The sequence below is a fragment of the Triturus cristatus genome, chromosome 11 (assembly GCF_964204655.1).
Source record: "Triturus cristatus chromosome 11, aTriCri1.1, whole genome shotgun sequence".
Classification (NCBI taxonomy): Eukaryota; Metazoa; Chordata; class Amphibia; order Caudata; family Salamandridae; genus Triturus; species Triturus cristatus.
The window spans coordinates 316588251-316611740 of record NC_140594.1 but is presented as its reverse complement, the minus strand read 5'-3'; the positions used below and the strand labels follow the sequence as shown (position 1 = coordinate 316611740).

Genomic DNA, 23490 nt, shown 5'->3' with positions numbered 1-23490 from the left:
GTCTGGTTTGGGAAGGCAGGGCAGGTCCTCTGGGTTCTTTGGGTCTGCTGGCTGTTGGACTCACCAGGATTTCGCTGTAGCAGGTTGAGGTCGGGACTGGCCTGTAGGGCTGGGGTCAAGTCATTTGGTGTCCTCCTCTTCTTCTTCAGCACGGCTCTTCGGGCCTTCTTGTTTCTTCTTGTCTGAGGAGGCAAGGTACAGGGTTGCCACAAAATACTAAATTTAGGAGTGTTACAAGTAGGTACAGGTCAATACCAATGGGTCCCTTCCTTAGGGTGGGAGGGGGGCATAAGCCTCACTCTGGTTGGATAGGTCCCCCAATCTTCAAGATGGCGGGGACTGAGAGTTGTGCTTCACCTCGCCTCCTCCACCTGAGGGGCAAAGGTGGGCACACCTCTCCTCCTAACTTGGTTTTCCCTCCAATTCTCCTGCCCAAGGGGTAGCTCACAAAGGCGGCAAGCCTTTGAAGCTTCCCCTTCGTGGACCTAGCCCATCGTGGGGGAGGAGGCTTGGCACCACATCTCTGGTTGTGGTTTGTTTCAGGACCCCGAGAGCGGCAGGCTCTCGACCCAGGGGGCCAGAAACATGTCTGGTGGTGGCAGCTAGCGAACAGCCACTCAGCCAGGACACTAGAGTTAGGTCATTTTTCAGGGGGCATCTCTAAGATTCCCTCTGAGAGCATTTTTCATTAAATGCCACACTGGCATCAGTGTGGGTTTAATATGCTGAGAAGTTTAATTCCAAACTTCCCAGTTTTTAGTAAAGCCATTATGGTATTGTGGAGTTTGTATTGACAAACCCCCAGACCATATACTATTAATGGCATTACTGCACTTACAATGTCTAAAAATTGACTTTACCCTCACCACTGGTATAGTGCACCCAGCTTGAGGGTGCCAAAGCAGTGGGTTGTAGGCATGGCACACAGGGATGTGTGCCATGTTGACTCTTCACTTTGTTCTGCACCAAAATACGCAGCCTGCAATGGCAGTGTGTGTGTGTGTGTGAAGGTACAAGGCCTCTAAGGGTGGCACAATAAATGCTTCAGCCGTAAGAGGCCTGCTTTGGTCACAGTGCCCTTTGTACCTCTGGTACCTTTTACAAGGGACTGACATGTGGCCTGAGAGCTGCCAATTGGGTTTTGCAACAGTACAGTTTAGGAGAAGAACATAGGCCCTGGGTACCTTGTTGGCAGGAACCCAGGGCACGCTCAGTCAAAGTACATCACAATTAGGCAAAAAGTGGGGCGCAACCATGCATAGAGGGACACTTTCCTACACAGACCTGCTGACATAATAGAACGTTGAATAATCTACTAATTTCTTTAAATTCTTAAATCTGAACACAAGAGATTTCCAATAATGTGAAACTTTGTGTGGTGGATACTGAGGGTCCTGGTAATGTTATTTTCTTGAGTCAATGGAATGAAGATTTATTTGAAATTGACTTTTTTAGCATAAAGTAGAACTGCAAAGCTGCTAGTCACTTCAATGCACGGAATGCCAAGATAAATGAGCATATCTGCCAGCATTTTAAATGAAATAAATTAAACTCCACATTAATATCTCTTTTGTACTATCTAAGTAGTGACTCTCTGTAGACCAACTGACCTGTTTGCTCCACCATTTTAATGTTTCTTGTGAGTATTGATGACTAGATCACTGATCAGATGACAAAATTACAATAGTTGAGAGATGTCCATTGAATGAAGTGTTTCAAGTGATTGCTTTCTCCCCAGAAAGGCACTGACGCTGAAATACTATGCCAAGAAGATCCTCTACTTCCTCCGGCAACAGAACATCCTGAAAAACCTGAAGGCATTCTTGGAGCGCTCTCCAGAATGTCAGTCTCTCTTAGAAGGTAGGAATTACATTTAAAACTTCAAATGTTCTCATTCATCAAAATATAAATAATGCATGGCCAAGCTCTGGGTCAAAAGGGATATGGTGGCGGAATGTTCTTTTATTCAGTCATTTTATATTTTTAGACTGAAGTATTCATAGCAGTGTGTCAAGAAACGATGCACATTAACTTCTGTAGTGAATGTGAACAGATATGCAAGATAAGGGGAACCCCTCTGGGCAAGAGCTTTTGAGGTCAGGGAGAAGAGGGGAGAAACAACAATCATTTTCAATTAGATAAAAGAAATATAGGTCACGAGGGAGCACTCTTAGATAGCATTGTGAATGTGAACAGAAACATGAACTCGCTCATCCCTGTCCGATTACCCAGACCAGTTCAGTATTGAGTCCGCTACATTTCCTTTCTACCCATCAATTCCAACTGCTACAGTACATCCATGCACTCCTATTTCCACTTGGCTACCTTCACCCAAATAGTTATAATGAAAATCATCTTGATAGTCAAGAGATTCAAATTTGAAGATGCTATGTTATAAACATGTTATTCACTGCGTCAAATTTTCCAGTGTTGGATGTAACTAATGAACAGCTTGCTTTATTGCCATAAGGTTCCATATTTGTACTAGTTACAGTTGCTTTGATGGATTCCGGGTAGATATCCCACTGTAGCTTCACTGCCTTGAGTATATGAAAGCTCAGGGCTTTATGTGGGGTGGGTCCTACTGATACTTTCACTGTGGGTACCAACCCCAAGAGTCGCAGGGGTCGGATTTCCAAACCCCCCCCCCCACCCAAGAGCTTACTCAGTGTGCCACTATGAATTAGAAATCCAGTTCTAGGTCAACCCATGAGCAATATTGGGCACGAAGTGTTTGCTGGTAATAATCAGTTTTGTAAAAAGACTTCAGGGAAACAGTGGAACTCCAGACTTTCTTTAGTTAATAAATAACATGCTCAGGGATTGCACTGAAGGAACAAGACGTATTTTAAATTCCTTACAGAGTGCATAAAATGTGAATGGTAACCACAAAGAATATGAAGATTAGTGCAGTAAAACATTTTATGGAAAATTAAAACTGCAAGAAATCTCTAACATTGTCAATGATTCCTTATCCTCCTAACATCCTCAAGCTATTTCTAAGAGCTATGCTAACTTTTTACTAAACCCATAAATAGCGAGCCTATTCTTGAGGTTTTGTGATGGTCGCACAGCACACCTGTTTTTGTTAGGAAATAGCTAACTTCTAACTTGCTTTTTCATATCGCAACTGGCTTGAGGCGGAACATAAGAGCAACCGGCTGGAGGCCACTTCTTCCTTCCAAAGTTGATCCTGCAATCTGGCGTGAGCTCTACCTTGATATCCCTAGTACAAAGTCCGTCTCTAAAATATAATCAGATACCTGGGTTTTTATAGGATCTGGTCATCAGTCTACTCTTTTATTTTTAAAGTAATGTAGGGTCTAGCAGCCACTAAATCAGCAATAAGACAAAACATTCATGAAGACAAATATGTTAGCCTGATTGTCTTGTTGATAAAGCAGGTGCATAGAATACAAACATTTCTAGAATTTCTACATGTTTAAACCTTTACACTTTCTATGAAACAAATAGAAGAGTCTGCTTATGATGGTAAATGCAAATAGTAGAGTCTGAAAGGACAAAATATTGGAAATAATACAATCTGAAGAGGAACTGTCACAGTGTTCGCTGCACCAGCAGTGTCTCACTCCCAGCAGTAATAAAAAACTGACTTTAAAATGGTTCTCTATCGGGCTTGTATGCTTGCCTTCAACTTTACTGGCAAAACAGTGGCGGATTTCTCAACAATTACTGTAAATAAGCCCATGAGGTAGCTACAATAAATGCTGTTCCTGTTTACTGTTCACTTGTTTTACTTCGTCTTGCATTATGAAAGTATTTACTTTTTTCAATATGTTGTGCTTCTGTAGTTTTTGCCATGCAACATGACTCTTGCATAGTGCATACTTTGAATGTAATTGTGTCGGAGGTGAGATGTCTGTGAGTTCAGGGTGTGGGCGAGTGTTTAGGACTGTTCATGTTTGAGAGCTCTGAAGTTGAGGCTGAATTATAGGCTTCTCACAATGGGTCATAAAAATGTGCAGACTACAGGCACATCCAAGTGCACAGCACACAGAGCAATGGTCTCATATGTGGCAGTTGTACTTGAGGAAAGAGCGACCTATGCAGAGAGGGGATTTCAGAAGGATGTGGAGAGAAAAAGAATGCCAGTGTCCCACCGAGTAAGAGGATGCAGAAGAAAGGGATGTGAATGGGAGTGTCTGACGCTTATTAGTTTAATTTTGTTGTGAATAATTAGAATTAAAACATTTCAATTCAGAAATCATGAGACTGTGAATTATTCTTGTTATGGATTTATTAGGTCTCGCCTACGAGACCGCTAAAGCTGTCCATTGGTGAAAAGACCTCTTGTCCGCTTACAGTGGGCTTAAAGCCCTCTCACTGCTTACCATTGGTTGACTTTATTGTCCAGCTCATTTGCTTGCTTTTTATTCATCAGCTTATGTTGGCTTTACTTCCTCTAGTGTTTGTCCCTCACCTAGAGCATAAACTCACTACTGACGTCTTGCCACTGCTCACTTTTGAAGCACTAGCTTTTCCTTTTTGGTTAAGCAAACCATGAGAGTGGATGTGTTTTCCAGCTGTCTCCCTCATGTGCTGCTCTTACCCCCCACCTCTTCCACCGCACTTTCACCCGTTGTCTTCCCCAATCCCCCTCCGTGCTCTGCTTGCCTTCATGTGACTCTCCAGCTGAGTTGTTTTCTCGTCTTTGTGATGAAATCAACAGCTCAAAGTAACTATAACTTGCGCTCTCGCTATGCACTGATTCTATCCTCGCATATCACAGCACTCATGCCATTTTCTATGACTACATTGATAACATCCCTTAATGCATTTGAAATTGCATCTTAGATAAAAAAAAAAAACTGTGTAAGGCCGGGATGGGAATTATACTTTAGGGCATAAGTTATATATACTTGAGATAACTATAACTGCAGAATTTCTGTGGTTTTGTTAGTTACTAAAGCAGTTTGTTTTAACTGACATTTTCACCTAAATATACAGTGAAAAAAAGAAAGACATATATGTGTGTGCGTGCGTGTGTGCATACATATATATATAGATATTTATATATATATATATACACACACACATACACACACGTGTATATGTACACACATATTTGTAGACAGATACACTAAGTGTAATGTGCAACATTTATTACCATTGTTGAATTTGTGGAGGGCACATGACTCACGGTAAACGATATAATATCTTTAGACTTTATGTATTGCTTCAATTCAAAAACTTTATTCGGGATGTAAACAACCATAAAAGTAGTTGACTGTAAAATAATAACACATGATTTATGTATTGTTTTCTATATATTTGAAAATAATTGCCCTTAGCTTCTATGTGTTTATGTTTTAGGTTTTTAAATTATATTATTTAGTTTCCTTATCAAGTTATCTTTGTTAGGAGGCATTACTACACATACACACACGTGTGTGTGTATTCAACATCCATGTGGCTCCACTCAAAGAAAGTCTACCACTCGGCAATAGGCTTCAGCTGTAATTTACAAATGAAGCCAAACTCAGTAGCCCTCCTACTGCATTCTGGCCAGTGTGGTCCATCGTTTGCAAATTGCAGTTCTTCTAGTGGAGCCCCAGACCCATGTGTTTCACTTGACATGAGCTCTTTGGATGAGCACATTCGGTATTACGCACCGAATTTATTTTTAGTTTAACCTTGAACGAACAATGCTTTCCTAACTGTACAACAAACTGCATGTTACTGAAAGAGTCATCCCACCTCTGTTGCAACCTATTGGCCCCCGGGAACCATTTTATGCAAATCAATCTCCAGGTGGCCGCATTCAAAACAAGATTGGCACTCACCAATAACCTTTTAGCTATGTAGAAACTGAGATATGTTTGTAGATCGATACACTCAGTAATACAATACTACCTACCTACGATGTAATGTCACATGGTGTACTTTCCTGCAATGTACTGATTCCAATGTCAATCCAATGCAGTGGGAGTAGATTAATTGCTTTGCATAAAGCATGGTTCAGCTGTTTCCTCAAGTCAGGGCTAAGCGAGTTTGAGAAAGTTGTGCATCCAGAAACTTTATGATCATACGTCCATGTGTTTACTAATTAATCTGGTTTGTGCAATATGTCTTTATAAGTATACAGTGCAAGTTGCACACAGAGGCAGGTGCAGTGAATTGTTCACAGAACCACAACCAGATCAAGAACAGCACAAGCATCACAAGCACACTTTTCCCTTCCTCTTTCCCTATCTCCTTACCCTTCATCCCCACTCAAGGTGGAGAGCCCTGTGGTTCTTTAGTCTATCGCAGAGGATGTTCCGTAGTGTCTGAATGTAATCTGTGTCTAACTTCTATAATTTAACAATTTGCGGCTTCTGTTGGGTCCTTTTCAATTCTGTCTTTCTACTTTCCTTGGATTCAGGTGCTGTTTTAATCGACCAATATTGTAACCCTTTGTCTGATGTGTCTCTGGAGAGCGTCTCCGCCCAGATCAGCGAAATCCTTGACAAAGTTAAAAAGGTCCTGCGGACGAAAAACAGCCGCCACCCAAGTTTGTTAGCAGCAACAGGTACACATCATTTTACTGTCCAACTAACTGCTTAATTATAATCTGTTACAGCAGGTGTGTTTAGTTGCATGCCTCTGGTGGTGATTTTATTTCTTTACGCATAAGAGAACAAAAGTCAACTCTTACCTAGTGCACAATCCAAAGTGATTGACTTTTATGTTCTGTTAGGGGTTAAAGGATCATTTAGTGCCTGTTAGAGGTTAATTGATAGCAATGCAGTAGTAACCTTGTTCGCTGATGACCCAGAAAAAGTGAACACATGGTCTTTTGTTTAATCATGACACTTAGTGCCAGTAAGTAATATAATTTCTTTGTTTTTAGTTATTTAAAAACATAATCATTTTAAGATAAAAACATCCACATTCTTGCTTAAAATAGGACATGATAAAATGTTTCACTTAAATGAATTCAATGTGAAGAACTTTTTAAAGTGCAGTAGATCTATGCAAGTTGCAATGTGCCATCTGGGGGAATCTCAACAGTTGGGTCTTAGACTTAAATGCAGTAAGGACAGAATTGCTTCAATCACACCCTTCTGTGCATCTGAAACTCTATACAGACAGAGCATTCTTGTTCAAAACTTTATAAGCGACCTTCAGGATGAAAAAAAATCTAGCAATTAAATGGATATGGGACCCACTTACACATGTTTCTATAACAATTTGACATTGCCTAATCCCTAATGGACGAAATACTGGAATTAGCCAAAATTGCCTAAACTCCTTCAGTTTGTTACAGGTACAGACTACATGCAGCAATTATTCAAGTTTGTAATCACACAGTCTACAGTTCAAGGTGTTTGTCCCTTTCAGTAGTGTGTATTTGTAGGCTTGTAGAGGTAAAATGGCACATCTTAGCCTGACTAGATCTTTTTTCAATTACAGTCTCATATGGGTAGATAAATGTGCTTCTCTCCTTTTGGACTGGTAGAGGCCGATACTCAAATCTGCGTGGATCTCATCTGAAAGTTCCTGTCGATCATCTGATTCCAATCTTGCATTTTTAGTGAGTATCTTAGCACATAGTTTCAGGTGGATGATTCAGGTTAATGATTTCTTGGACGCCCACAGCGTTGATTCAGTTCATCACTTATGCTCTCCATGCAAGCTTACCATCCTTCATACTAGACCATATTAGCTCCCTCAACGAGCCAGGCAGACAGCCTTAAGTTTAATATAATTTTTCCCCGTGGTCGCTTGTTTAAGTTGAATTCTAGGCCAGTTTGCAAGGTGGTATTCTGCAACTGGAATAGTCTTCTGTAACAGCAGCACTCAGCCTTATCCAGCCAAGAGCCTAAACTGTCTTTAAAGATTAAGGAACCGTATGACAGAGTTGAAATACATTTGCCATCAATGATTTGACAAATTGGAGTGCGTGAGGACCCATCATTTGTTTTAGCAACTTCTGAAAGCTGATGATCAATGTGACCGACATTCCTTTCATCACCTCAAGTGGCGCATGGTGTGAGACACTCTGAAATGGATGGCAAGATATTTCAAGCTGGGTACCTGCTCAATATGCGCCTGGTCCAAAGTAAATTTGGTTTTCTTGACCTTCTCCCTCCCAAACACCATTATTTTTGTGTTTGAGGCATTGATGGAGATCTTGTTTTTATTGCAGTAGAGAGTTAAGGCCTTCATCGATCTTTGCAGACCAACAGCAGTGTGGTCGAATAAAATTGTGTCCTCTGCATATTGTAGACATTGAAAATGAACACCCCCAATCTTATGTGAAAATGTGTAATCTCCTGTTAGGGCACCATTTAAGTCCACCAAATAAAGAATAAATGATCGGGGGGAGCCTCTATATATACCTATGCCAGCTCTTTGTTTGTCCAGATCTTTTGCAACATCACTCTGTTAGAAGTTTTATTTTTTATTTTATAAAGTTTTATATAGCGCAAACAAGATCCCGAGGGATATCAGAGAGCTTTACACAGGGTTGAAAGGGAGAATAAAACGCCAGTAACGATATGAAGTCAAAATACCAAACAGTTGTAGTCACAATAAGTGACTTTGACTCTCACCCCGGTCTTAAAGTATAGGCTCATGGTGTCTTGCAACAATGTAGCCAGAATGCCCCAATTCTGGAGCATCTGCCAGATCAGTGCTCTGTCCACTTTATCAAAGGTTGTGGTGTAGTCAATAACAACTGCATAAATAATCGATGCTTGTATTGTATTTACTCTTCAATCAAAAAAGAGAGAATCAACAGGTAATCTTCTGTGCTACAGCCTATCTAAGACCTGACTGTTTTATTGGTGTTAATGCATTGGCCCATTCTTCTAGCATTAAGTTAAGAGCTTTTGCAAAGCATTTCAAGTCTACATCATGCAGAGCGATTAGCCTAAAATTGGATGGCTGATTAGCTATTAGGAACCTCATTTGTGATGATGCATTGCTTGAACAGCGGGCATATAAGACTAATCAATTCTTCTTGTGCGCATTTGAATATTCTAGCTGGTATACCATTAGGCCCTGATGCTACAGTTGAGCGAAGGGAGGTGATGATTGATTGCACTTTACCCATATGGTTTTTGTTAGCCTCCCATTCTGCCTGGGCTCCCGCAGATGTCACTGTGCACAGGGGCATGGTCTAGTGAAACGGGCTTGCTGTATTTTTAACATATAGGCTCGTATTGTATTTTATCCAATTTGCTGCTGATATGAAAGACTGTACTCTCAAAGTGTTCCCTTTTGTTCTCCTCTGCACCAGTCTCTAGACTTTGTGGGGATTTCTTAGTTTCGAAGCCTCATGAAGTTCTACCAACTGTTTTTCTTCAATCAGTTTGCGGAGTTCCCATATCTTTGCTCTGTAGGCCTCTCTTGCATTTCTTAGATCATTGACAAATGCACCCAAGTTATTGTTAATAAGGCTCCTTCTCAGTAGATTGTTTAACTTCTGTTTGTTCATTCTTAGTTCCGTTGGTGAATGAGGAAAAGGCAATTCTTTATGTGGACCAAATATGTGGGTGGATTGCGAAAATGTAATTAATAGCTTAGTCATTGGGAAATGCCATTGCAGCGGAGATGAAACTTGGCCAGGCAATTCAGCCTTGAGGAGTGTCTTTAATTCCTCCACTCTTTCGTTTGATATTTCGGAGGTCTATTTAATTCTATGCAGACAGTTAACATCTTCCTGAAAGCCTATCACTTAAGCCAGAGACCACCTGGGCACGTTCTTTTAACGATAACTCATTGCGTGGTCACTAATCAGGCCAGGAATCACTTGGAAGCTATTCACTTGGTTGAAGTTCTGAACAGAAACCCGGGCATTGTCAATTAACGATGAGCTATCTTGCAAGATAAATGTACACACTGGTGTATTTTCTAGGGCACTTCCTCCATTTAAAGTTCTAAGACCTAACTGATTGAGGGGGTAGCAAACCTTTTCCCTGTAGGGTCCTTCTTGGTTTTGTCGGGGAGAAATTTCGGGAATTAGCCATGAATCCTCCTCTTGAATCCAGATCGTGGGCTCGGCTGATTCTAGAAGGAACATTTTAAAATCTCCTGCAAGCAACCCCATAGCCTCCAGATATTGCTGTCTTTTTGAATTTTTATGGTTTTTAAGACTCCAACCACGGCAGTTCTTTTCTTTGGTTGTTTACGATTAATGTAAATGCACCCTATGACTAGTGATTTTTTTTTCCTGTGTTTTTTTTTTAGTGGCAATACTAGTTTTATAAATATGTAAGCTCCAAAGCTGCTCACCAGTTCTACTACGTTTGTCGCCAAGGCTTTCTGATTAAGAGTTGAAACTCCACCCAAAGGGTGGCCTCCTTTAGAAAATGGCTCAGCTAGTGAGTGAAGTTCAAGATGGTCTGGTCATACTATTTCTGCTAATTGCCAGGTTTCTTGAAGGCAAATTATATCATTGTTATTGATGTCCTTGGTTACATCATTGTTGGTAGACAAAGTGTTTAGACCACAGATATTCCAAGAGCAAAACTTCATATTTGTATGGTGTTTTGGAGATGGGATTTTTGGGGTCTTTTTTTTGTGTTTCCCATGTGTTGTTAATTTCTAATTTCCTGCCATCCTGCATACCCTTGCATCATTTGAAACTCCTTTATGATCCATATAAGATCAGCCTCTTGTTTTCTAGCCCTTTTGAACAAAGGAGTACTGATGCCCTCTGAGGCAGCCTGGGATGTTATGTGTCTGAGGTAGGCCCTCATAGAACCAACGCCATCTTTTATCATGGACACGTTTTCTTAAGTTGCCTTCCCCTTTACACAATAACCTTTCACACACATTTACGTGCGGGACAATGTTGGATTAGTTTCTCTGAAACTGCTTCGCTTACAGATTCTACCTTTCCTAACATTATCATTATTCCTTCAACACCACTTACAAGGCCTCAACACACTTTGTGCAAATGTCGTTCTATTTTACATCCACGGGGCGACATGGCTATCTATAGACCAACACAATGCTGGCTTGCACAGGACTCGCAAGGATGCTTTTCTTCATAAATAGACAATCCTTTCCAGATTTAGACAGCGGAGCGCTTTGCTGATTTTGACGAGGTCTCTACACCCTGACGCTTTGGCCAGGCAGCTTGCTGACTTCTTCTCGTAAGGGTGTCCAGCTCGTGACCAAGACATGGACTTACATTCTTTCCCATCAGGTAACCAGGGGTTGGATCATCCAGTACAGGGAATGTTGGCTGTACATACGCACTCCCACCTTAGACACTTACGTTAGGGACTGCATAGTCAGAGTACAACCAATTCTCTATATTGTATTGTATGCCTGCTGTGTTACCACCATGGTGAAGCTTTTTATTCTGTTCACCGTTCTGTTGCTCTCAGTAACTTTCATTTGCTTCTGTCTATTGATCATTGCAACCAATATATTTTATACAAAAATCGTGCTTTTTCAATAAATATTGAAGATGTCCCTCTGTGTATCTCGTGTATGTTTCTCTGAGTGTACTAGAGCACAAAGGTCTGAGAAAAAGGGTTCTAGATCGGTTACCACGCTTCCTGGAGGACCAGAATTGTCATGTTCAGTGGTTGCTAGAAACCATTTGCTGCCCGACTAGGTTTAGGGGAGCCATTGGTGGCACTGTGAGCTAGCTAGTCTATGGAGCAGTATATCCTGAGGGGGCGCATAGAATCAGTCTGGCACCATCCCAAAGTTCATGCTGTCCACAAATGCACAGTTTCTGCTGTGAGAGGACAACTACACAACAATGTCTTCGCAAAAATCCAAGGGTATCTTGAAGGAGACTGTTGCCTGATTGCAGTACCTCATTGAGCCAGCACATTTACTTGCTTCTCGATGTGTCTTCTGATCTCTGGATGACCAAACTGTACTTTGGTAGCTTCTCTTGGATAGTCGTGAGTACCAGGAATAAAGGCAATGTATTCAAACTCTTTTGACTCAATCCTATCCATACCATGTAAAGCAGAAAGTAATTTTAAAATATTACTAAGGGTGGATATCTTCCCTAATAGATGAGAGCAGTAACAAGGGACCATTGACTTGTCAGTGGTCTACTGGACTTCGATGATTAAGGCATTGAGTTTATCTAACTGGATGTCAATGTTCCTGACATGGGTATCTAGTGACTGCATGATATTTATTTGTATATCTAGCTTATCCGCGTGCTTTAGCAATGCTTAGCCAATTGTTGTGAGAGCTTTATCCTTTGCGTTCCACAATACAAAACAATGTTTATCCTGTTCTCGGTCCCTGCTAAACTCGTGGTCTGTGAAGAGTAGTTTTGAGGTTGGTGGACTCTTTAGCTTGTTGTGTAATGCCGGGCTAAAAGCAGGGTTTTCTTCTGAGCCAAGAGTGTTAGTAATTCTTTCCCTTTGACCCTCTTTGTCTTGTTTGCATATTCGGATATTGGTCTGCATGTGGTCCTGATTCAGCATGTGACTGGGTCCAATATTCTGAGAATCTCCTCTTCCTTAATGTATTGATCTTTCCATGAAACTTGTCAGTATTGGTAGTTGATTTTCAGGGAGTCATTTCCCTCTTGTTTATGGTTGAATTCGGGGGTAGAATTGGCTGCCATACTTAAAGAGGGTCTGACTCCCCAGTTTCTTCTTAAGTCTTAGCATGGGCCTCGTGGCGCGCACTTGTAGGAGCACAGCGCTTCTTGTGCGCATCTTAAAATAGAGGAATTACATTTTTATATCCCAGTTTTGCTTTGTAATGCCAGACTGCCCCTGGTTGGTCCACAGGGATGCAGAAAGTGACGAGCACCCTTCCGTTTTATTACTACAATTTGATTAATTAATTAGCATGGCCCCCAACATCTGTGACTCAATTGCTCTTCCTCACTCCTGGTCAGCCATTTCACACTTCCCAGTGAGCTTCTTGTACACATCTTAAAATAGAGGGATTCAATTTTATATCCTAGTTATGTTTTGTTATAGCACCTCTGTTTGATGCCGTCCGATTTTACCAGTTGGTGTCTAGTTTTAATGCCAGACTACCCCTGGTTGGTCCACAGGGATGCAGAAAGCGATGAGCACCCTTACCTTTTTAATACAACAATTTGATTAATTAATTAGTTAGCCTGGTCCTCAACATCTGTGACTCAATTGCTCTTCCTCACTCCTGGTCAGCCATTTCACACTTCCCAGTGAGGATAGTGCCGAATAGTCGGCAAAGGTTTGCCAGGGGAAAAGCGTACAAGCAGACAGGCAGACTCACTGTGTACAGCTGTGTTTAACGATATGGAGCGTTGGAGTGAAATGGACTGTTGAAGAGCAACGAGCTGCGAGTTGATAGAAACCGGCAAAAGCAAATGTGGGGGGCATTAAAAACAGTAAAGGTGGGCCCCCTCCAACCAACCTGCCACACCGATCTAACATTGGCCGCTCTGTCCGCTGCGGGTTGCCCCTTAGTGCCTATGCACTTACCGCTGGAACTCGCCAAAAAAGCCCATCACGCCAATGACCTCATCTGCCTTTGGAGCGCTGCCACAGCCACTGCTGCAGGGGACTCTGTGTCCGGGAAGCAGGCTGTATGTAGGCTGTGGGCTGTTGTCATTGCTTGTAGTGGAGGCCCGATGTTTTCGGGCACGTTCTCCGCATCTCCCCTGCGCTAGGCTTGACCATGCCCTTTGCTCACACTGCTCTCCCACTTCTGGGATGCTGAGTGCCATTTCTGGTGGTGGTTCTTTACTGAAGTGCTTGCTTATTCAAGTTTGATCGGGTAGGAATAAAGTAACTGTACTAAGCAAAAGACTGAAGGCTAAGCAGGAGTTTTTGATCATTGGGGGCTTAGAACAGGTAGGTGATGAGAGTACACCTCGTCCATTCTTTTTTCTTTATTTTCAGGTTCTTTTGTATAGTTGATAAATATGTTGGCTTTTGGATTCTCATCTATGGTTTGTCGTCTCTTCCCATATTACTCTTTTATTTTTATTTTTTGGGGTATGCTTGGAGCATACTGATGTATGTGAATTAATGCAAAAACGAAAACTGAGAATCCATATTGGAGGAAACCAAATTAAGGAAAACTGACTTTAAGGAAAGACAATTTTAAGGAAATACAAATCAATTGAAAATGAATGGAAACAGTTTAAAGGAAAGATAATATTAAGGTAAAATCCAAAATTACATTAAACTTGGGTGGAGTTTAGGACCAGTGAGGGTTTTTTGGTTCAGTGATGTCTAATGTTTAGGGGTGATCAGGAGTTTTTATGTGTCAGGAATAGGAGTGTAGGCACAGAAAGGGGATTTTAAGGTTCAGCTATGGGTGGAGTTTAGAAGTCGTGGATGTGTTTTAGGTATCGGGAATAGGTGGAGTTCAGAAGTTTAGTGATAGGGAGCGTTTTTTACTGTTTTGCGATAAGCAGAGTTTAGGGGTGTGAGTATTCTTTAGGACTGTTGAGGGATTTTGTGGTTTGTGAATGGGTGGAGTTTATGGCTGGTGACGGTTTTTAAGGTTCAGTGATTGCTAGAGGTTAGGGGTGGTGAAGATTTTATAGGGTTCAGAATTGGGTGAAGTTTAGGCAGGTGAAGTGTTTTAAAGATTCAGGGATGGGTAGCTTTTGAATGTAGAAAGAGAGTTTTTAGAGTTGAAGGATGGGTAGAGTTTAGGGGTGGTGAGGGGTTTTAAGAGTCATGGATGGGTGGTGGTCAAGGGTGGTTAGGCTTTTTTAGGGATCATGGATAGGTGGAGCCAAGTTGTGGTAAGCTGTTTTAAGCAGTCAGAGATGGGTGGGTTATAGGTGTAAAAAAAGGGGTTTTAGGGTTCCGGAATGAGTGGTGTTTAGCGGTAGTGAGGGATTTTGCAGTTCAGAGACTGTGGAGTGTTGGGGTTGAAAGGGCTTTTAGGATTCAGGTTTGGGTGCAGCCAGTGTCTTTACAGCTTAAAAAATAACCATGCAGTCAAGCAGCCACTCTTGTCGAGGATTGGACTAAGTCCTGGATGCCGTAGGGGGTCCTGTCGTCGTGGTTCGCAGTGGAGCGGTCATACCGATCTCTGGCGGCCAGTCTGCCACCAGGAGCCCCTCACCGGCCAATCATTGCCAGGATCTTCAATTTCAAGGACAGAGACTATCCTGCAAGCAGCCTGGTACGAGGCAGCCCTGATGTACCAGCGTCACAACATAATGATTTTCCCAGACTGCACTAGGGAAGTCCAGGCCCAGCTACGATCTTACACAGAGGTCAAGCAGAAGCTGCGCAACCTCAACCTCCAATACCGTCTGCTTTTCCCGCCCTGTCTTCGGGTCATCTTCCAAGACAAAACCCACTTCTTTGAATCACCCGAATCAGCCTGAACCTGGCTCACGGAAGAGTGCCCGATTGGAACAGGTGTGGCGGCACTCCCTCCGCTTTCCCGATCAGGGGTGGCTCCGTCTGCAGGCTCCAAGTCCCAGAGGTGGCGCACCCGCTACGGCAGGGCGCCCGGGTGGTGCGTCTGCCTCACAGGTGACTGCTGGCCGTAACCTCGAGGACACTTCTGATCTTTCAGCTACTGGTGCCCTGCGGCGTGCCCGATCTGTGGAGAGAACCTTGGCTGGTTGCGGCTCTCCTGCGCCTCCAGAATTGGGATCCACAGACACTGATCTTTCCCATAGTCTGATCATTTAAGCCATATAGCCACAAACTTGGCCGGACTCACGCAGGGGAGATCTCTCCCAGGAAGTTGGACTGTACTGTTCAACAAGATCTTGTGTATCCAGCTGGATTCAGCTTATGTAATGTGTATATCCTGATAAATGAACGGGCCCACCACGCAGCTTCGCACTAAGCTCTTTAGTTTAGTTTTGTTGTATTACTTGAACTGTTACTAGGGCGACAGATGCTTAATTTCTTGAAGTATATGGTGGGTGGTGGGGTGAGTTGGGGAGAGGGTCTGGGACTGTTGTCCCAAGTTATGGTTCACCTACGTTAGACGATCACAGCACTCAATCTCACACTTGCAGCAAGCATGCACGTAGCTCAGGCGCCAGTCAACCAGATCCCTTCACATGCTGCTCCGCTGTCCAGCTGAACCCTCCGGTTTGGCAGCTCCAAGTGCCCCTTCGGTCATCTCATGCCAGCTACGGCGCAAACAATACATAAGGGTGAACCCCTCTGACTCATGTCTTGGAATGTTAATGGCCGCCTAGACAGGGACGAATGCACGGCAGTCCTGAGACATACCCACAGACATGCCACAACGCCCTTTTTCTCCAAGAAACACACCTCATGGGTAATCATTGCCCCTTCCTCGCGAGCTATGGGTTCGACAGAGCCTGGCATACAGGCTTTGAACGGGGCTCGCGTGGGGCAGAAATCCTCCTTCTGTGCACCTTTTTCTTTTACGCCCACTAATGTGGTCAGAGACCCTCAAGGCCGTTTCGTGATCCTGACTGAGACACTGGAAGGGACGATTACCAATCTTGTGTCACTCTACGTGCCATAAGCTACCTTAGCAACCACCTTGAAAACCATCAGTGACATCATATCCTTCCTCCCCCTGGGATTGATGGTGATTGGTAGGGACTTCAAAGCGGTCATGTGACCAGACCTTGACACCACAGGCGCACCCTTCTCAAACAGATCCCTATGTGCCAGGAGACTGACAGAGTGGGCGACGAACCTAGGCCTATGCGATGTCTGGAGGACATGGAACCCTAGATCCACCCAGTACACACATCAGCCGCAGACCTCTCGCACACACAAATTGACCTGGTCTACATGCCCTCTCCGGACTGTCGTGAGTTTTCCAGCATTAGCATCCTCCCCTAAGACATCTCAGACCATTTGCCTCTTCTTCTCAGCCTAGGAGACCTTGCAGACACACTATACCCCATCTGGAGACTGAATGCTTGGCTCCTCCAAGATGGCGAATTTCGGAAGGCGATCGGAGATGAACTCCGGCAGTACTTCCTAGCTAACCAAAACACGGTCCCCTCCTCGGGCACCCTTTGGGAGGTTGGGAAGGCAACCTTTAGCTGCTTGGCCAGGGGCCAGCTTAAGGCCAAGCAACAGGTGCAGGACAGCCGGCTTACCCTCCTCGAGGCCCAGGCGGCCTGCCTGGAGCAGGCCTCACCCTCAGCAGTAGGCGAAAAGGTTAGAGACAGCTCTCGCTCCTGAGAGATGAAATTAAGCAACTTTCGCTGGACTCAGCAAAGCTGCTATGAGGTCCTCGGTCGCCCGCATATATGGATGGGAGCACAAGAACGGGAGAATACTTCAAAGGCTGGCTTCGTACCCAATGGTGAACCGTATAGTCCCTGAGATCCAAGATCTAACAGGTGTCACTCGTTATATCCCAGTCTCTATAGCCCAGGCCTTCGCCGACTACTACTCCCAGCTTTACTCGCCAGCCCGTCCAGATGCCCTGGTATTGTCGGAGCTGGAAACAATCCAACTTCCCCAACTGCACGAATCAGAAGTGGCTAGCTTGGATCTCCCTATCACAAAAGAAGAAATAGGGGAGGCAATCTCCCTTGTAGCTGCCGGGAAAGACACCTGGGCCAGAATGCTTCCCGCAATAGTATTACGCCTCATACCGAGACATACTTATCCCCCACCGCCACAACCTCTATGCCAAGGTGGCAAAGACAGGGAGGTTCCCACCTGAAACAGACATGGCAACCGTGGTAGTCATCCCCAAGACGCAGCCCCCCTTGCCTTCCTGCTCTGATTATCGCCCAATATCTCTAATCAACACAGAAATGAAAATATACGCAACTATCCTAGCCCAATGGCTAAGACCGGTTCTCGGCAGGCTCGTCCACCCAGACCAGTGCGGTTTTATGCCTTCGCGTAGTACTGCCTGCGACGCCTCCACTTGGCCAAGGCCCCCCAACATTTGTTCTCTCCATATCTGGCACTCCTGCTCGTTGACTTCGAAAAGGCCTTCGATACGGTCCACTGACTGTATCTGGTAGACATGCTTGCTGCAGCAGGCCTGGGCCCCCATTTCCCATGGTTGGTCCGAGTCCACTACTCCTGACCCACTGCTTATTAACTGGGTCCTGTCGGACCTGTTCACGATCGGAAGAGGAACGAGACGGTCCACTTTCGCCCCTCCTTTTCGCCTTGGTGACGAAGCCACTGGCGTGCCTCATTCGGCCGACGAGCACATCCAGGGTGTGAAGTGAAGTGGCTCGCACGAGGACCGGATCGCCCTTTATGCGGACGATTTCCTGCTCTTCTTAGCTGACCCTCTTTTGAGCGGGTGTCTGGTCTGAGACTGAACCCCACTAAGTCAACCCAGGTCCCCCTCCACATTTCAAGAGACTGCTTCGATTGGCAATCTACCATCCCGATACACCGTTCAAGTACCTGGGTATCTGGGTCTCGCTACTCCCAGACTTGACATGATCACTCAACATCACGCCACTGATTAGGAAGGTCAGGGCGGACCTCCGCAGATGCTAGGCCCTTCCGCTGAACCCTTTGGGGAGGATAACTCTGTTTAAAATGATCCTATACGTAATCCAAAACCTCCCGTTCCCCCTCCTGCGTAGTTGGTTCAAGGAGCTGGATAGCCTGGCCACTGCCTTTCTTTGGGTAAATTTGAGGCCTCGAATGGCCCTGGCCCACTGCCAAATCCCACCTTTTTCTTTTCTTCAAAGTTCTTTTTATTGAGCATTTTAACAAAATACATGATAGCTGAAACCACATTAACAGGAAGAGAGTACTAATCCCCTGTTAAATCAACAATCTAATGGTATTTCAGTTTCTCACATTGCGGGATCAGCCTAACTCTTTATCAGTGTGTCTGCTCATATTATGTTCCATAATAGATGTGTCAAACAGTCCCAAACCATCATGTCCCCCACCCTATCCCAACTCTCTATAAAAAAAAAATGAAGGACGATTACGAAACTTGCGAACAGTGGTCTCTGGGTCAGATATATATGTCCATCGACTTTTTGCATTTTACCGGTGATTGCCTGGTCCAGCCGGATGTTCCCTTGAGCCAAGGCTAAAACTGAAACAGGTGCATGTCATGTAGTGAAGGTGGGCAGACTGCCATGGGAAGGCCTTTTGTCAGATAGGCGACCAGTGGGCCCCATTTATTTTCGAAATGTTTATATTCATCCCTGAAGATGTCTGCCATCCTTTCTATGGTCAGAATCCTCCAGAGGTGCGAATGCCACTGTGAGAGGGCCGGCACTGTCTTTTTTTTCCAGGCCGCCGCAATCGTTATCTTGGCACCTCCTAAACATGCCCCCATGATAGCTCTATCTGCCCTGGTTTGGTGCTCTAGCTCTGGGCCCCTCAGGCCCAGTAGGGCCCCGTCCATGTTGTTGGAATAGGGTATCCCAGTATGTCCTTCATATGTGATAGGATTTCCTCCCAAATAGGACGTATCGTCGGGCAATCCGACCAAATATAAGAGAAATTTCATAAGAGACAGCAGCCCCTCCATCACATGTCCGAAGTCTCTGGGAATAATTTTTTTAGTTTGGTCGGATGTAAGTACCAGTCAATGTGGATCCTATAGTGTGCCTCACTCTGGTCTATTGAATGGTTATCCTTGACCACCTCCCTCCACAGGCGCTTCTACTCTGCTTCAGATATCTCTCTCCCCGCCCATTGATCCCATGCATGCATGTATCGGGGTCTCAGGGCATGTGTGGTACTGAGAAGATTGTATAAAAAGAATATCACCCACCCTCTGCACAAATTTCTCTATCAGGGTCTTCTCTCATGTAGCAGCCTCCCGCACCTGGGGTTGTAGTGCCCAATGTTTTAGCTCTAGGTAATGAAAGTGTTCACTTGGTGGAACCTTAAAATCTCTTACAACAATCAAACGTTAAAATATCGTAATTATGAAAAAGGTCAGAGAGCAGCAGGCACACTCCGTCCTTCCAGGCATCGAAGGGCCCCTTGTGAAGCGCCGGGGCGAATGCCGGGTTAAAATGGATCGGTGTGTATGGTGAGGGGAATGAGGACCTATCTCAGGTTCTAGACACCTCATCCCATACCTTGAGTGTAGCGCGTGTGGGGGTGCTCAGATATGCATTTGGCGGTCTATCGCACTTAGGTTTCCAAATTAAATCCCAAATTGTTATACCCACAATTGCCCTGTCCATGTGGAGCCAGTGCTTTTCAGATTCTCTTTTGGACTATTCTGTCAGGATTCTTAACTGGGCCGCTTTAAAATATAGCTCGAAATGGAAAGTGCCACTCTTACCTCGCTTCTCCGATGTCGTAGTGTGTGGAATGGGATACGCACTCTGCCTTTTTGCCAGATGAAACTAGTAATTGGGGTGCGTAATCTGGGCAAAAATCCCCTCTCCAGGTCTATCGGTAAGGCCTGGAATAGATATAAAATTTTGGGCAGAACAGTCATTTTGTTAGCATGGCTACAACCCAACCAGGATATGAACAGCGGCGTCCAACGTTTGAGATTCTGTTGAATTTGCAGCAAAGGTTGGGAGGTAGTTAGCTTTAAATAAGTCTTCTATTCTTGGAATTAGATGGACACCCAGATAGTTCAATGACTGCTTGGCCCATTGGAGCGAGGTGAGTTCCCTAAGGCTGGTAGATTCGCCCAATGGAAGTGTGAGATTCAGGATAAAAGACTTCAACAAGTTTATTTTAAAGTCCAATGCTATCTCAAATTCCACCAATTCCCTTTGTAGTGTTTGTAGTGATTGTGCAGGGGAAGTGAGGGATAACAGCACATCGTCCGCGAAGAGGGATATCTTATGTTCCTCGCCCCCAAAGGGAATCCCCCGGATATCTGCTGCTGCTCTGACTCGAAGCGCCAAGAGTTCGATGCTCAAAGCAAAAGAGTAAAGGTGAGCGCGGGCATTCCTGTCTTATCCCCATTTCTAGGGGGAAGAAAGCTAATGCGGTCCCATTGACCTGGACGCTAGAGCTGGGAAGCACGTAGTTCGCCCTGACCATATCAATAAACAGCTTGCCGAACCCAAAGTGCTCTAGTGTGAGAAAGAGAAATGCCCAGTCCACCCGTCAAAAGCCTTCTCAGCATCCAGACCCACCAACACTGCTGGTATCTTGAATTTGGATGCTTTTTCGATCACATGTAGGATCCTACAGATGTTGTTGTGGGTCTGTCTGCCCTTTATAAAGCCAGATTAATCAGGGTGGACTAGACTAGGCAGGCGATCTTCCAGCCTCGCTGCCAAGATTGAGGAATATAGTTTGGCGTCCAGGTTCAAGAGCGCTATGAGTCTGTATGAGGCACAACTTTGTGGGTTTTTCCCGGGTTTATAAATGACAGGAATAACGGCCTCCGCCATGGATTGCAAAGTCTTTCGCCGTTGCATTAAATACTTTCGTAAGTTGAGGGATGACGTCCGGGGTGAATGTTACGTCGTCCGGCCCAGGAGATTTGTTTGGTTTAAGTGCCACAATCGCCTTTCCCACCTCCTCCTCCATGATGGGGGCATTAAGAATGTCATTGCAAGACGGGGAGGACCTGTGGAAGCTCAAGCGATTGTAAGTAGTGGCGCTGTGCCGCCTCATCGAGATATTCCCTAGTATACAGCTCTTTGTAAAACTCCCCGAAGACTGTGGCCTTGTTGGTGTCTGTATTTATTAGTGTTCCCCTGGGATCCAATATTCATTCTCTTTCCCTCTTCTCCCCTAACTGTCGAGCGAGAAGAGAGCCTATCTTGTTGCCCTGTGTATAGGAGACCTGACGCAACAGCAAGAGGGTTTACTTGGCTCTATTGGAGTATTAAGATGTTAGCCTCCCCCGTAAGGCATGTCGTTTGCACTGTGAGGGGCGAGTCGGGTTCTGTTTGTGAACTTTCTCAGCTGCCTCTAGTTCCACCTCCAGAGCTTCCCTTTCTCTAGCCCTCTGTTTATTTAGCACTGAATTAAGTTCCAAACACTTCACCCGTATGACCGCCTTGAACACGTCTCAGTTATTCTGGGGGGGAGTATCCTGCGGTTGATTCAGAAGGAAGAATTCTGTGATAGCCCCTCGCAGGTTCCCCCGCATTGAAGTACTGGGTTTTTCAGAACCAACCCAGCGGTGCCAGGGGACACACCCAAAGACTTCGAGTTCTTCCTGTTTCAGACTACAGAAACACAGAGTCTTCTAGGTGAAGTCAAAGATCGTATTTTATTGGCTGCAGACCAATCACAGGTATCCGAGAAGTACAACACGGTGAATGTTCTCAGGAGACTGCTCTCGAACCAAAAACCAGTCTTTACTTATATACACAAAATTACGCTCTGGGCAACACCGCCCCTATTTTACAAGTGGTCATTCACATATTTTCGCTTCAAAGAAACAGTAAAGTCATGATGATAATCATTTCAGCTCGTTCAGATCACAAGTATTTACCCAGCGAGGCTCAGAACACTCATCAGATATCAGCAGCCCCCACATAATTTCGGCACCTCCTCCTCGTAAAGTAGGCCATAAAGTAGGAAACAGTGTCAGGTGTGAAGGAGATTAGTCCGGGTTCGTGTGGGAAGAACGACTTTATGATGTGTCAAGCCCAGATGCTAATCCCATTTGGCCGCAGTAAAAGGGACCGGCCGGACATGAATGATCTCGGGCATTGGAGTCAGTTTGCACAGGTCACAAAGAAGTCACCAGAAGGTGTACGTGTCCTTTAGGCCTAAGCATGGCCTTCGTGCACAGCCTATGTGAGGGCAACCACAAAATGGATACCGCTCTAAAATGGAACCCGAGGGCACGATATATAGTATCGTATACACGGTGAATTCATCGGTAAAACATGACGAAAACACTCATGCATACCGCGTTACTCATTTGCGGTTCACTGATACCAAAATCGGCATGGGAGGACCCCGCTGCCCACATGGTTCTAAATTTTACAGTACCACAGACCCTCCTTTTGCCCTTACATAGGCAATAACTATACTCATACTAATCTGAGTCCAGGTCTATATCCATAAAGTCATGGAGATGTTGCTGTAGCATCATCCTATTGCTTAGCTCGTCCCTTGATGCAGGTTTCCTTACACATGATGTAACACAGAGGCTGCATATTACAGGAGCACACTGTATACATAGACAAAACATGAAAAGAATGGCTAAGATCATCCCAATGACTATTAGAATCTTCCATCCCCAAGCTGATATCAGTCCCCAGAACCACCCCATAATCGACCAATCTCCTTTATCCACGTGAATGGATTCAGAAATCTTATGCAGTTTGGAGATGGCTTGATAGACTGTCGGAGCGTTATCTGGTATGAAAATACAACAGCCTGATTGGATGACCTTACATACTCCACCACGGTCTGCAAGTATTACATCTAGAACCATGCGGTTCTGCAACGTCATGAGGTGATCCGCTTGGAGCTCAGCTGTCAAGTTACCAAGGGCACCAGCCGTCACATTAACAGTGGTTTCCACTACACGAGTCAGTTGTCTCAGGTTCCTACTATTGACCATTGGTCCCCAAAACGGCAGGAAACCCAAGAAGAAGTCTCCTGCTACCTGACCGCCTCTCACAACTCTGGTCTTGTGATAATCAGAGGCGGCAGTAAATGTCGGCGGTAGCAAATTTGCAACATAACACGTGCC

At 44.6% G+C, this 23490-nt stretch overlaps 1 protein-coding gene across 1 annotated transcript in view; it reads left to right on the top strand.

Annotated features, from left to right (window-relative positions):
* The window catches only part of FBXO21 (F-box protein 21), a 177034-nt gene that overhangs the window by 24076 nt on the left and 129468 nt on the right, over positions 1 to 23490 (top strand). Inside the window, exons 4-5 of the mRNA XM_085632767.1 lie at positions 1739 to 1860; positions 6386 to 6532. Coding sequence (XP_085488893.1) covers positions 1739 to 1860; positions 6386 to 6532 — 269 coding nt within the window. The remainder of the gene's footprint in view (positions 1 to 1738; positions 1861 to 6385; positions 6533 to 23490) is intronic.